The sequence below is a fragment of the Theropithecus gelada genome, chromosome 7b (assembly GCF_003255815.1).
Source record: "Theropithecus gelada isolate Dixy chromosome 7b, Tgel_1.0, whole genome shotgun sequence".
Lineage (NCBI taxonomy): Eukaryota > Metazoa > Chordata > Mammalia > Primates > Cercopithecidae > Theropithecus > Theropithecus gelada.
The window spans coordinates 37,710,835-37,726,575 of record NC_037675.1 but is presented as its reverse complement, the minus strand read 5'-3'; the positions used below and the strand labels follow the sequence as shown (position 1 = coordinate 37,726,575).

The 15,741-nt window shown below is 38.8% G+C and overlaps 1 protein-coding gene across 2 annotated transcripts in view; it reads left to right on the top strand.

The window, feature by feature from the left end:
- Window positions 1-15,672, top strand: part of SLC25A21 (solute carrier family 25 member 21) — a 507,705-nt gene extending 492,033 nt beyond the window's left edge. The window contains exons 8-11 of one of the 2 annotated variants that reach the window (XM_025391998.1): window positions 8,697-8,878; window positions 9,744-9,796; window positions 12,897-12,954; window positions 15,114-15,672. In XM_025391998.1, the coding sequence (XP_025247783.1) occupies window positions 8,697-8,878; window positions 9,744-9,796; window positions 12,897-12,954; window position 15,114 (294 nt within the window). In that variant the 3' untranslated portion in view covers window positions 15,115-15,672. Of the gene's footprint in view, window positions 1-8,696; window positions 8,879-9,743; window positions 9,797-12,896; window positions 13,737-15,113 lie in introns of those variants that run through there. The other variant, XM_025391997.1, reaches the window with a different exon arrangement.
- Window positions 15,673-15,741: the final 69 nt, after the last annotated feature.

Genomic DNA, 15,741 nt, shown 5'->3' with positions numbered 1-15,741 from the left:
TGGGACATCACAGCCGCCAGCGTTTTGCGATCACTTCTTAATGTCTCTTGTTAAGTCACAAAGAGTCTATAAATAATATGTTCTGTCAGAGAAACTCATTGATCTCCCTGAAGAGGGGCTGGTAAACACATCTCGTCAGCTGTGCACTCACAGAAAGATCACACAGTGTAATGGAAATAGCCAGAGAATTCTAGCAAGAAAACCTGGTGTTAATTCTCAATTCTAGTATTTACTAGTTAGCCGTGTGTCTTTGGCAAACTTATACCTTCTCTCTGTCTCAGTTTTCTCATTTGTGAATGGAAATATTAATTTCAGCCTTAAAATGTTTGCAAGGGAAGTAAACCATTTTTAAAACCTGCAAGTATTGTTTTCCATATTATTATCACAGAATAAGGTCAATGCATGCAATATTCATTAATATTTCAGACTACTCAGCTCCAGTTTAGTTATATCACATGATTTATAAGAAAAATCAGAAAATATTTAGAGAAAAAGATCCATAGATGAGGAAATAATACATACTACTTATAAATAAAGATTCAAAAGGAATTTTTTTAAAAGTGTACTGGAAATAAAATGCTATTGCAGTAACAGAGATATTTTATTTTTATTTTTAATTTTTCTAAAGACAGTCTCACTATATTGCCAAGGCTAGTCTCAAACTCCTGGCCTCAAGCTATCCTCCCACCTTGGCCTCCCAAAGTTAATAACAGTTTTTAAATTCCAGTGAATTACATCAAGAGTAGTTAACAGTTGCTTGCCCTTGCAATTGAGCAAAGTGGTGGAGTAAAATGGTTTAGGCTTATTGGTGAGGAACATCAATTAAGTACAAGAAATGTTCCCTAATTGGTGACAGTTGGAGCTAATTATGGAATTAAGTTGGAAATTTTAAATAACATAATATATTTTTAATATTAATATTCATTTACATAATTTATGTGTGATCCATTCAAAATACTTGACTTAGGCTAGGTGGCATTCTGAATTCACTCCTAGTCTTGTGATTCTGGGATTTTTATTTTCTGTCACTTAAGTCTTCTCTTGGCCTAAGAGGTGATCTCCTTGCATGTTGAATTAGGGTGCAGCCCTGAGAGGCAAGTGTACATGTCTCTAAAACTGATTGACATGTAGCAATCTCAGAGTCCCCAATACTTTGGCTTCTTCACTTCTAAATAATAGGACTTTAGCTCTCTTTTGACTAATTCAAGATTATATCCCTTTGTAAGGTAGCAAATTTCTGTATGGCTCAGGTACCTTATCTGCTCAGGGGTTTTGTGGGGCTTAAATATACAAAGGGCTTAACCCAGTACCTGACTCATAGTGAGTATCTTATTCTCATCTTCTTCCTCCAATTTTTAAAATAAATTAATGGAAAAAGGCAAAATGATACTCCAGGTCATGTGATTCTCAATTCAGAGAGCTAGCCATACAGCTAATATGGTGACTCACTATAATAATATGTCTTCTGTTGACTTCCTTAACAGCCAACAACTGGCCAAGCTTTAAGAGGCAGAAGCTAGATACCATCTTACAGGACTCAGATAGTGAAATCCCAGGAGGAATTTCCTCTCCATACTGTATGTTTGCCCTCCATTTTTTTCACATTCCCCCTTCAGTACTAATCACATTGAACTGGGATAGTTGCTTAGACGCCCACTTCCAGTCCCCTCTCTGGACCATTTACCTTCATACCCAACTCTAGCACCCAGTGTAAGACTGGACATATACAGACACCCAATAAATCTTTGTTGGCTGGATTCACAATGAATGAATCAGTCACAAGAAGCAATATGACATAATGGTTAAGAAACATAGGCTTGGGAGTCAGAAGGAGCTGGGCTCAAATCCAGGCTCCACCTCTTACAGGCAGTGTGATCTTGGACAACTGACTTAACTTTTTATGTCTCATGTCCTTACCTGTAAAATGATGTTATATGCCTAACTCATAGGGTTTGTTATATCATATATACATTTTGTATATACTTTTCACATATGACATTGTGCCTGGCAATAGATATTATTAATAATAGCATTATTACTCATAATAGTATGAAAAAATACAAATATTATAACATGTATAGCATTTTTTGTTGCTATTTACTTTTGCTATTAATTTCCTTGTTATTTATTATTATGGTTATCGGCAGAAATGCTGTACTCACTGCTAGCCAGTACAAAATGACTCATTCAAACTATGAGATAGGTATCACTCAGATCAGGCGACCCCACTGATAGCCATTCCAGCTTTGGACTGAGCTAAGGATAGGAGAGGTTGAACAGATTTAACATCATTGCCTTCAGTTGTGCAGCCTTGAAGAAACAACCCCTGCTTCCACCAAAGAAAGCTTCAAAATGCTTCCCGACACATCCAGAGCCCCTTAGGGTCAGTGATTAAGATGAATCTTAGAGCATCAATTATCCAGCCCAAGGATCCAAAGAGGGTGAATGATCAACTTAATTAAGCAGTAGTTCTCAGACTTTACCATCCATCAGAATAACTTGGAGGACTTGTTCAAATACATTGCTGTAGCTGGGCTCCATTCCCAGATTCACTGGTCTGGAGTGGAACCTCAATTTTGATTTCTAATGAGTTCCCACATGGTGCTGATGGTGGTGGTGTGGGGAACACACTTTGAGAATCACAGAGTTCATGGATATGGTTGAGGTGTGAGTAACTAGACTCCAGAGCAGGATTATGTGTGGAAATCATTTTATTTAGGTGGATTGCCTGAGAACCCCTGTGAAAATTAGGGCTTCCTGTTTTTAGCCTCTTTGTTTTCAACCCTGCACTGCCCTTTCCTTACTTCATAAACATATTGGTAGGGAAAATGGTCTCATGAAGTTGTTTTCAAGCTTTTACAAGCCTAATAAAATCAACAGACACACTCCCCAGAAAAGCTCATCTACAGAGACACAGAAGCTGATATGATTTGGCCTTGTGTCCCCACCCAAATCTCATCGTATAGTTCCCATAATTCCCACATGTTGTGGGAGGGACCCAGTTGGAGATGATTGAATCATGGGGGTGGGTTTTCCCATGCTGTTCTCGTGATAGTGAATGGGTTTCATGAAGGCTGATGGTTTTAAAAACAGGAGTTTCCCTGCACAAGCTCTTTTTTTTGCCTGCTGCCATCCATGTAAGATGTGACTTGCTCTTCCTTGCCTTCCGCCATGATGTTCCAGCCATGTGGAACTGTAAGTCCAGTTAAACCTCTTTCTTTTGCAAACTGCCCAATCTGGGGTATGTCTTTATCAGGAGCGTGAAAACGGACTAATACAGAAGCATTGCTTAGAATTTCAGAAGGTTCTTAGACTCCTCCCCCACCAACCCACCCACTAACTCTTAGGAGTATAAGAAGAAAAACTATGCCTGGAGGCAAAGTCTTGGGTTCACTTGGATGTAACAAAAAATCCCTTCTTATACTTAACCTTTCAGTTAACTCATATGTAAAATAGGAATAATAATAATAGTTCGTAACTCAAAGGTTGTGAAGATTAACAGATGTAATGCTTAGACATTTGCACTTAGCAGTATCTGGCACAAAATATGTACTTCAATCAATGTTTATTTTTATTAAAATTGTTACCTCTTCTGTGAGCTGGGGAAGACATGTTTTAACCTGGAGTGAGTTGCCTGTGGGAAGAGGAGGCCAAGAGAAAGGCTGGAAATGTAGGGTCCTGGGCTGCTAGAGGTGGGGCGGTAGGACGGAAGGCAGCAGGCAGCTGTCCTGGATGCTGCCTGGGTACCACCCAGGGGCTTGCAGAGGCATCCCCAGGGGTAACAGGGGTCTGGGTAGAGGCGACAGCCACACTCAACTTGCTTTCTTCAGCTCCGAGCATCTTGGTTTCAGCATGGCCACCCGTCCTCTCCACCTCCCCCATCCCACTACTCCCCACAAAAGCTCACTATGTTCAATGAAATGGGTTCCTGTATTGCTTGTTTTCTCCTCTGACTCAGGTTCCAAGTTGAGGACCCCTTATTTCATGGTTAACCAGTAAAGAATCATTGTCTGAGGGTTTTTCTCCCTGATGACGCAACTTGCCTGCTAGGTAACTCCAAAATGCTATGCAAATTCAATTTGCCTAGGGGTTTTAACCATCACAATGACAGTGAAATCATTGACCAACTCACAGAGATGTCTATGTCTTAGATAGCTTCAAAGGAAAGTTTCTAAATAAGTACCAAATAATGACCCAGCCCCACCCAAGGACTAGGGTTGGAACTTTCTCCTCCACACCATCGTCCTGTCCCCAGGCTTATTAGGGCCCTGTGTTGCTGACAAGGAGGTTGTCCACCAGGGCAGTTTGGATGAGCTCAGCAGCATTAGCACTAGGGAGTGCTCTGCATCATTCCTGAACCTGATTTGGCAGCAGCTATGAAGACCCTCTCCTCCAGGTGCCATGAGGGCAGCTTCCAAGGGAGGTGCTTTTCCCTGGCCACACGGTACCAGAATGCCAAGGAAGGGTCCAGTGTGTTGGATGGCTCCTGCATGATGGCTCTCTGGCCACAGCCACTAGTAGGGATCCTGGTGCCTTCTCTACATGTGGACTCCACATACTTTGTCCCCTGCTCCCAATCTTTTTCAAGACTATGCCTCTTCTCCAGGGCTTCTATTTTTATGATCAAGATTCTAATTTGAAAGTAAAAACACTAAACCATTACCTTTTTCTCTCTCTTTGTGTTCCTGCTACAAGAATCCTCATTCTTTTTGAGGCAAGTGGATGCCTCTTTCTACTAGGGAAAAGGTCAGGAAATCTAAGACCAAAGAGCCCAGAGAGTACTATGTCAATTGTCAATTGCTTTTGTTTGTTTGTTTGTTTTCCTAAAATCTGGCCACAGCTTGCCATATCATGTTGTTCTGTGTGAGTCGCTGAGCAATAGAACTGGGCAACCCCAGGTTAGCTCTGTCTCTGTGACCTGAAAGTCTCAATTTATCCACTCTGAAATACTCCACTTTCCAAATGCCTGATACCTTGTCATGCCCCCATGTTAATACCTTCTGAGAGAAAGACAGAAATACAACGTTGTCATAAGGATTCACTTCCAGCCTGGAAGACATTAAGTCTTGAGGAAAAAAAATGATTAAGGATTAAGCCTGATTCTCATAGTTTCTACAAAAAATAAATAAGTATAAACATTGATAGGCCAGTCAGCAAACATTTATTTAGTACCTACTGTGTACTCTGCAAAACAGATGACACAAAGAGGAGTAACACATGCTCCTATGCTATGCAGATTCACAGCCTTGCAGGGAAGAGAGATACATGCAAAAATATACTGAACACTAAGTGGGCCATAGCAAAGGTGAGGACTGTTGTTCAGACAGTATCTTGGGAGTAGGGGAGAAGATAAATCAGTTTTGACAGGGGATCTGTAAAACTTCCTTGGGTAAATGGGATTTAAGCAGGACCTTAAAGGGCAGTGAGATTGCTATAGGTGAATATGATGGAGAAAGACATTCTAGGCTGCACCAATCGTTTGAAGAAAAGCGTGGAGTTGGGAAAGTACTTGGTATGTTTGAGTAATTATGAATTAACCAGTGTGACCATAGTATGGATTCAGGGTCGGGTGTAGAAGTGGAAGCTGGAAACATAAGTTGGAAGCATATTGAGGGTATGGGAAAGAAATCAATGGCCAAGTGAGCCATTTGTCTTTATTCTCTGTGCATCCAGGAAGTATTGAGGGTCTTTGAGTAGGAAGATACCAGAAGCAGATCTGTTTTTCTAAAAAGAGAACCCCGATATCACTGTGAAGAATAGATCCTAGAAGGCAGGAAGGAAGCAAGACTTGGTAAAGGTAATGGGAACTTGATCTAAAGCCAGAGAGGTGGCAGTGGCCAGGAGAGGATGAACGGGAGAGGCATCTGAGATGCTGCATTCATTCGAGGATGGCTGGTGGCACGTGGCAAAGAAAGCAGAGGTGAGCTGAGAGGGTTGTCCTTGCACACGCAGGCCCAGCTGGGGATGCTGGATTCAAGCAGGGTCAAGGAAGAGACTGACTATGGGCCCAGAAGCCAGTGGTCAGGGATAGCCTCATGGCCATCCCAAGCAAATTCTTTTCCTCCCTAGAATGCCCACAGGGGTAGCAACTGACCATCTGCTTTGCCAGTGTGGAACATCAAAATCACTGATTCCTAGACTCAGGTCCTTATCTGGCAGCCTTAGGAGCCCTGGAGAGCTTTTTAAACAATTTGTAGGCACCTTCCTATGAGGTTCTGATCTGGGACCCCCGAGATGGGTCTGCAGCGGGACCCAGGCATCTGTATTTTGTAAAATTGCCAGATGATTCTGAAGCACAGCTGGATTGGGGAACCACTGTGGGATCTTACTGTTGTACTGGGAAATGTATAAAAAACAAAAGTGGGCCGGACATGGTGGCTCACACCTGTAATCCCAACACTTTGGGAGGCCAAGGCAGGCAGATCACCTGAGGTCAGGAGTTCGAGACCAGCCTGGCCAACATGGTGAAACCCCATCTCTACTGAAAATACAAAAAATTAGTTGGGCATGATGGCATCTACCTGGAATCCCAGCTACTCAGGAGGCTGAGGCAGGAAAATCACCTGAACCCAGGAGGTGGAGGTTGCTGTGAGCCAAGATCCTGCCACTGCACTCCAGCCTGGGCAACAGAGTGAGACTCCATCTTAAATAAATAAATAAATAAATACAAAGGTGGACACTTACTCCTGCTAGTGAACACTATGATATGATGACCTCGAGACCTAAGCTTTTGGTTTCCAATGCCATCTCTCAAGCACAATGACCATCACTGAGTCTCTTTGTTCACCTTCCATCCCCACTTTGGTCCTCAGCAAACACATCAGCCAGTCTCCCAAACTTCCCAGAAGGACAATGTGTATACAAATCATCATTTCCATTCTTGTCCTTAATTGAAAAAGAAAGAGAGCTTTGCAATGTCACGGGGATTTCAAGAAAGCATCTTTTCACAGAATGTTTTGCATCTTTAGAAAACAGGCTACATAAAAATACTATTCATTTTCTGCCAGGTTTGTGCAACACTTATAACATTTTTACTTATATTATTGTTTTTATTTATCAGAAACATGATACAATTTGGAGGTAAGGTAGGTGTTAAAAACTTCCCTTGTATACACTGGGCTCTAGGTGATTCAGTGACTCATCCGAGGTCAGACAACCAGAGCTGGTCTAGAATTCACTGTCCTCCTGAGCTCCAGTACTGCTTCTGTGCCATAATGGAGAGGAGTAACATAAAGGCATTTTTCTCTCCTTGTAAAAGAGAAAAAATGGGGGGAGAGGGAATTATTTAAACACACCTCACTCATACTGCAATCACTGCATTGTTTTTCCTGTTGAAACACCCTGTTGGTTTTCAAATCCCTTTAAACCTCCCCGGCACCTGTATGGCCCAGATCCAGGAATTATTACCAAACCCTTGCTTTTTATATTTAGCCACATAGGAGTTTCTGTGATGGTAACTGGCTCTTGGTTCAGCTGAAAATTTCAGAGCCCTCAGAAGTTTCTTCTTTCATAGAGGCTGGAAGCATGTAATGCTCAGACCTGAATTTTCTTGTTTAACTTAAGCATGGTATGCTTCCCCTCTGGATAAAATAGTGTTGTGGCACAGCACTATATTATTCCTCTGTGATGATCCCTCTAAAATATCAATCAAAAGAGAGGGCAGGGAAAAGATAGGGTGGGGGGTCAGAGTCAGCAGCTTATAGTATGTGATATGACCTCTCTTCAGAGAACAGAGGACTGAAAACATAGAACTGAGGTTGGCAACATAATGAGAACTTCCCAGCAAATTCATTATAGCAAATCATAATGTGAGCTCAGAGGGCACAAAAATAGGCCAAAGGAAAGTGACTCCCACATAAGACCTAATTAAGTACTTTGATGTCAGAAAGCAGTGCGGGGGGCGGGGGTGGAAAATCAAATCAGACTGACGTGAAGGGCCTAAATTCTAACAGAAGGAAGAAATATTTCTCTTTTACTCACTCTTGCTCTCTCTTTCTCAGTTTCTTCCTTTGCCGTGAAGGAAGAACAAGATTCCGAAACAATGGATTGTAAATTCTTCAGTCAATTAGTCCAGTGACTTACTACTGTTTATAATGCACAGAATATCACAGGCTGTTTTGCAGCTGCCCCAAGTTGGTTTGTTAATAACAGGAAGCTAGCACTTCTCAGTACAGTGGATCAGCTACACGTGAAAATAAATGCAAAAAACCTGGCAGGGAATAGCAGCAGACCGAGAGTAGCCTTGATTTAATTTAACATTTGGGGGTCCACACACAAATGAGCATTTTAGTAGGCTTCATGGTGGAAGTTGCTGTCATTTGTAAAATATTCTGGCCAATTAGCTAATAGTGTGCTTGGATTTCTCCTGTTTTGATACAGTAATACTAAGTACATTGTGAAGCCCAATTATACAAATCATCCCCATATGCCATACCAGTCTTTCTTTATGAACTGTGTTTATAAATCCTGTGTGAGGAAATGTGTACTTCAGCAATTTAGACCATGTGTAAAAACATAGCCAATGGGATTGTCAAGAAAACAAGTTCCAGCCTAGGAAATCCTAATGTGTTCCGCTGGAATAACAGGAGGGTGCCGGGAGTGCAATGCTCTGCTTAAATACATATTGCTTTATAGTGTTTAACCGACTTAGGGGCTTCCGCTCCCCTTTCTGTTATATTATTCTTCTTTTCTTTTAGGATCCAACCTTGGAGTTTTTGAGAAAATTTGGGATTGGTCTTCTCTCGGGGACAATAGCCTCAGTCATTAACATCCCTTTTGATGTTGCCAAAAGTAGGATTCAAGGGCCTCAACCAGTTCCTGGAGAGATCAAGTACAGAACCTGTTTTAAAACAATGGCAACAGTCTATCAGGAAGAAGGGTAACATAACACATTCTTATTTTAATAAATGTATAAGGCTCACGTATTGTTAAAACTGAATTGTCCTTCCATTTAGATGAGAACCAGTAAGCCCTCCTAAGTGGAGCTTGTGTCTAAGAAACTCTGCAAATATGTATGACAAGCTTTCCAAGACAATAAAATAATAAGATGTTGTAAACATGTGCTTACACCATCAAGTGACAATATGCTGCGTGTTTGTCGTAGAATGCCAAGATGAACTTTTTACTTGACAGTTTGCATAATAGAGTATTGTATGTTATATGTCCTATTAATATAAACGCAGGAGAATAATTGTCTTCTGACTCTAAATCCCATCAAAATGCCACCTAATTATATTCTCCTGGGAGAATTATAGAGTTCTGTCAAGATAATTTTAAAAATTTAAAGTATGTGCATTTTTCTGATTTTTTAAAATCTTTCTGTTTCATCGCCACTCTTTTCCTCAAGTAAACAAGTAATATTTTATTATTTTGATATAAACTGCATCATATTTCCTAATGTAAAGACTGAGTTTGTGGTCTTTTAAATTCAATTACAAAAGTCATTCTGTCCATATACACAACTGTCTTGAAAGTAAGACCTGTCTTGAAAGCAAAAGCATCTCGCTGATGAAAGTCATGTTTCTGATTGGGCAGGACCAGCAGAGTTGGGTAATAAAGAATTGATTAACTCTTTCCCCACATCCAGTTTGCTGCAGAGAATACTAAGATGCTGTCTGCTTTGAGATATGTATAATTCCAAATAATTTATTTTTTTAAATGCTGAGCCCCCATCTCAATAAAGCTAAGGTACAACTCCATTTATTTTCAGAATAAGAATGTTTCTCTTTCCCTTCCTATTACAGGATTTTAGCTTTGTACAAAGGCCTGCTTCCCAAGATTATGAGACTTGGACCAGGTAATGATATTTTGATTATTTAATCCTTCCTTCTTTCTTGTTCTATTGTCTCTTTTTTTGTTATTTGTGTCCATCAGCAACAAAATAAAGGTTTACCACTTTGTAAGACAAAAACCTTGGAATATAAAGTTGTCTATGAGTATTTGAGATACTGAAGACATCCATTAGAAATGTTCTACCTTTGTTTATTAAGTACTATTTATGACCTTGCTGGAGGCTGACAGAAGCCAAAACCCAGCTTAAGTCAATAGGAAGAAGCCACAGGCAGTAGGAGTTTGAGTAAGAGCCCAGGTGTATGCAGTGGCTTCTGGCTAAAGGGGAGGCTTTTCACTGAGTGAGGGACCAGCCCAATTAAATGTTTCCTCGTGCTCCTAATTCATTCTTGCTCCTGCCTCAACTTCATTTCAAAAAGAGAAAAGGAGAACAGCTTGCCTCCATGAACAGCAAAAGCCACTCATCTTCACAGTCACCTCTGGGGAGTGGTGACACCGTAACTAGCCGCTTACCTCTCCTGGCGTTTGTCAGCATGACGCTGGAGGCTTCTGGCTCAGGGCCTCACTTCAGAACGCCAACCCACAAAAAATCCGGCTGCCATTCCCACAGGGAGAATCGGCTGCCTCTGTGTAAATAGATAAGAAAATAACTGCTGCAGACTCAACTGCCAGGGCAGATAGTATTGGATTATAAGCAACCTTGCGAATAAGTACAAAAGTATACTCTAGACCACACATATTTTTTTATCAGGTTATACTCACCTATTTATACATACTGGTAATATTTCCTAGAACCTTCTCCTACTCCTCCGCTCTCCCCTTTGCGGTTCCTCCCTTTTAATACTACTGTCCTCCTACCCTACTACACAAACACACATCCACATTCACCTTTAGATCTCAGTCCAATGAACCAACATTTCTATTAATCTAAGATAGAGAACAACAGTCTGTAAATTGAAGACGGTGAACAGCTCACACTCTCATATATTTAGGAAACACTTCCACAATTCCCAACCCATCTATCCCAATCTTTATAGGCCTTTACACATGGATTTTGCTTCATATTTGGGATTCAGATCTACCTTCCGTTAGTCATTGGCCCATGTGTAAAAGCTAACCCAGTAATAGAATGTGGGGAACTTTGTGCATCTCTGCCAGTATGTGGTGTTTTTCCTTCACCACAGAGTAAAAACCTGCTGGTAGACCTAATATGAGAGGAAATCACAGCACCAGCCCTAAACCAACTTTCTCAGAAAGGAATGGGCCTAAAAAGGGTGGTGACAAGGGAGAGGTTAGCTAAAATTGTAATTGACTGGAACCTTCATCCAAAACTCTTAAATAATCTGACCCCAAGTTTTGTTACAGGATTGCAAATGTTTGGTTGGCTTTTTAAATGTTTCACATGAGGGCTCCTGAGTTGCTGTGGTGTTATACCCAAAGAAAAGCGTTCTTGAACTGACTGTCCAGGCTAAGCCAAACTGTGAATATCTGGAAACTACTCACAGACCTGCCCTCCACTTCATTCCAAATGTGTGCATCACAGCGACTTCAAACCAAAGAAACCTAGAAAGAAAGGTACCACTGAGTTAAGATTAAGACTTTTGAATGAAGGGTGAATTTTTTCTTAAAGAATGAGAGAGAGATGTAAAAAAAATAATAATAAAAAGAAAAGAAAACAAAAAAGAAAAAGAAATGTGAGCCTGGAATTTTTGTTGTTTGTTCTGGAGAAACATCCAGCATTTTTACAATAGCCTTAGCAGCTCAGCGTGGCTAACAATCAGATACCTTCCATGAAAGAATCTTGAAGTCTGTGATTTAAACTTCAGCTATTACTAGGCCAAAAACTAACCCAACTCTGCATATTCTTGTCTTAATGGTTAATAAGAATAAATGCAGCAATTACTTACATATTAATAACCCTCTGTAGTGCAGCTCTTTTTGTTTGTCAGAGTTCCAAGAGGTCTAGAGCAGCTGAGAGAGGACTAATAGAGTATCTTCATGGGTTAAAAATGAAAATTACAGGCAGATAATTATCTTTGGTATATAGTTACACAAACATGTGCAGCCTGTAGATTTAAAAAAACAAAAAAATGTATGGCAGTATGTTCAAAATAACTAAGACCCAAATCAAGTTCTATTTCTTTCCATCAGAAGTCAATCTTCTATTCATGCAGCCAAGTCTTCTCTAAGTTGTGTTCATGATATTTGTCCAAATTTTGATTTTGTAATGTTTTTCACACAGTTAGACATAAAAGGATAAGAAGAGATTATCCTGAAGGGCACAGGACACATGCTATTTACTGCGTCAAATAGAACATAAAGTGATCCACGTACAAATTCTTCTCCCAGTGGCTAGGTATCCAGCAGCCTTAGTGACTGCTTTTCTGTATCATATTCCTGTTGACATACTACAGAGCATGTCTCTTCACAACTAGTTATGTAGCTGTTTTCTTCCAAGACAAATGGTGGTCTCATGCCATCCAACCCCTACTACCAAATTTTCAAGTTCAAATCCATATACACTGGAAGCAGATAAAAGGAATGAAGGTTAGCTTTCAACCTGCTTTTGTTAGGTTTTGCAATACAGATTTTTTAAATATTCAGAATCTGATTTCCACATTGCAATGCAGTTTGAAAGCTATGACAGAAAACTAGACTCATCCATCAAGCACCATCTTAGAGATTTCCTTCTTGAATGCAATTAAGACTGCTAATTATGGACTGGAAAAGATAAATCCCTAGCCTACACATGAAGAATCTGAAGGTTTCTGTTTGCAGGAAAGCCACATGCCCTTACATGACTAAATATGTCTATATTTATTTACTTTTAAAAATTAAAAGTGCCTGAAAAAGAATCTGATGAGAAATGATGAAAGTTGCAAAAACTCATGGGGGAAAAATGTATTAGGAGACTCAAGATGGTATTGATTTTATCCTGAGAATTTTCCACAGTAGTTTGTATCTTTGTATTGAAGCTCCAGAACTGCTGATTCTGAACAGCCTCTGCCCGACAGGCTGTGTGAGACATCATGGATTCAGAAACCCAATGGGAAAGCCAGTGCTATTCCAGAGGATTTGCAATAAAAAACAGCTCTTTTCTTTTCTAGGTGGTGCAGTGATGCTGCTGGTTTATGAATACACCTATTCATGGCTTCAGGAGAACTGGTGATTGCCTAGGAAGTGTTTTTCCCCCTTGAGATAATGGATATTTGCTATGCAGCACCATGAAGAAGAGAGACTATCGACCAGCCAGGTGTATAATTATGAAAGAGAAAACTGTTCAAGAACAAAATCTATTTTAATACTTTAAAAATATCTATAGACAACTTGAGATGATAGTTTTGGCTGTATAAATAAAACTGTGAGAAGAAAAAATAATATGGAACAATGAGGTATTTAAAGTGAATATAGGAAAATAGCATAGAAATAATATATTTTGTAAAAGAAATATAAACTTTGTCTCCTATGTTCCTCTTCACTGCTTCACAATGAAAATTCATTGTATTGATCAGTATTTTTTTCTAAGAGATCTAGAAATGCTTAAACTATTGAAAATAACTCAAATCATTCAAAGACTGGGTTAAAAAAAGTTAAGCCAAAATTTAAACAGTTTTTATAATGAATTAAATTATTCCATAAATAATATTTAAAGAGCACAAGAAAAATGCTTTAAAGTGCACTAAAATGACCTTTTTAGAATGTTTAATTTTATGAATACTATGTTAAAATGTAAATCTGTTGGTTTTCTGTAGTATCTATGCACATATCAGCTCTATTTTCCTACATCTACTTTATATCTCACATTGCTGTAAGATAATAAACAGGTATTTTAAAACATTGTTTAGAACAGAATGTTAAAACACTGTTGTTTAAGCATGTATTTTTAAATCACGATATCCCAAATCTCTTCTAACAAGTAGGAAACATGCAATAAAATTTACTTTGCTTCTCATAGTTCTCTTTGAAGACAAGTTTTGTTGATGAGATATTTTCACGTTAAATCACAAATTGGAAGCACCTTTGGACCCATTTGTCAGCCATCGGTATTTACATCCAAATACCTTTGTTCAACATGCCTACCTGCGCCATTTTTAGGAAGAATGTATAGAAGAGAACTGCATTTTCAGGTTATTAGTTTTAAACGACAACTTCAGATGGGAAGTCGGCTGTCTGCAGTATTAAAATATGTATGATGAAGGAGAAATGTTCCAAAAGAGAAATACACTTAGCATTTCTAAGGATTACTATACTAACATGTACCACCAAAAATATCTTCTTGGTCTTGATGTAACCAAACTTGATTTTATATCTGCATCCAGAAATGATGCTGATTCAGTAAAGTCAACAAGAATACCTGAAAGTCCACATGACACCTGTCCTAAGTTACTACCGTGGGCTATTTCTACTACTAAAGCATTTTGAAAATAAAAAGTAAAAGATAACATGGTAATTATTACTTTTTATTAATTTAGAGCATTTGAAGTATAAAAATAAAAGGCTTTTGACATACTGTATATACATACATAGCCTTCTGTTGTACATCCTTTCCAACGTGTTTTTTAAAATTTATATTTCAGTCCAATAGTCAATAAAAGGGTCATTAAAAACAAAACAAAATTGTTAAAAAAGAGAAATAAGAATGTGTCTCTGTTGCACAACTGCATTCTATCCTTGCAGGTAATACTCTTGCATTCTATGAGAGCACTGCCTGCATAGAGGCCATGAAATTGAACCTTTAACCTCTCCATGTGGATGAGATAGAAAAGGATTTCTGAAGAGTGCATTTGCCAGTTTAAAAGCAACACTTTTATCATCTATGAGATAGAGGAAATATGTCAACATTAACCAATAATAATAATCTTTAAAAGTTAACCCTTTAATCCATTCTATTTTTCTTCTTGTATTTTAAAAAGTGGCTTTAAATCATAATTTTCTTTGAATAGCAAATTGTATCAGTTGTCTTTTAAAAATTACTCCATGTGAATTCACTGTTAAGACCTAGAGGGAGAAAAGGAAACTTCGATACCATTAATATTAGATTTTTTAAAATACAAGAACCAGAAAAAATTATAAATAGCACAATAACAAGAGATTTCTTAATTTAGATAAAGAAAATAACATTATTTGCATTTCCACACAAGCAATTAATAATTTTTAAAGCCCCCTAACAGCCACCTAAAAACGTTTGATAAAGAATAGTTCTGTACCTTACATCAGTTTTTCAGATGACAGGAAAGTCCCTGCATGGTATGGTTTTAAAGTCTCCACCAAATTATTGGATTGGATCTTTGTTCCATTCAGTTTATAGTCTATTTTCTCACCAGACTGGGAACTCCAGATGTCAATGGGAGTTTTACAAGATCAAAGGAAGACTATGGCCCTGAGAGTTCATCTGCTCCTGCTTTTTCTTCTCCTGAAGTTATAATCCTCTATTTGTAGCACTGAATTTCGGTTGCTTTAGAAATAAATGCAGTTCAAAGCTCTCTATAAGATATCTGCTGTTTGAAAAAAGCAGTCACTCTAACATAACTTGTTATGTTAATCTGCTTACTGTTTACATCCTAGTGATTTGAAAACCTAACTAATCTAGCCATCTGAGTTTTAAATGAAGCCATGAAACTGATGTGGTGGAACTGCATTGCCATGTAGACTGTGCACAGCACAGATGGGAAGAAATTAAAATCACCTAGGGAATCCATCTTCAACATCCATATCCAGTGAGGTGCTCTTTTAGTTATTGCACAGAATTAGTACCAAAAAACCCTCAATATATTAATTTTCCAACAGCTGAATTGTACCAATGTCCTAAAAACATACTTTTAAGCCTATTTTGCCAACCAGGAAGAACTTTCTAAACAGAAGGGATTACAAACTGTAGAATTTTGCCCCAGAAAATCAATCGTTTTAAAATACAACACATACTACTCACATGCTCACACACACATATACTCC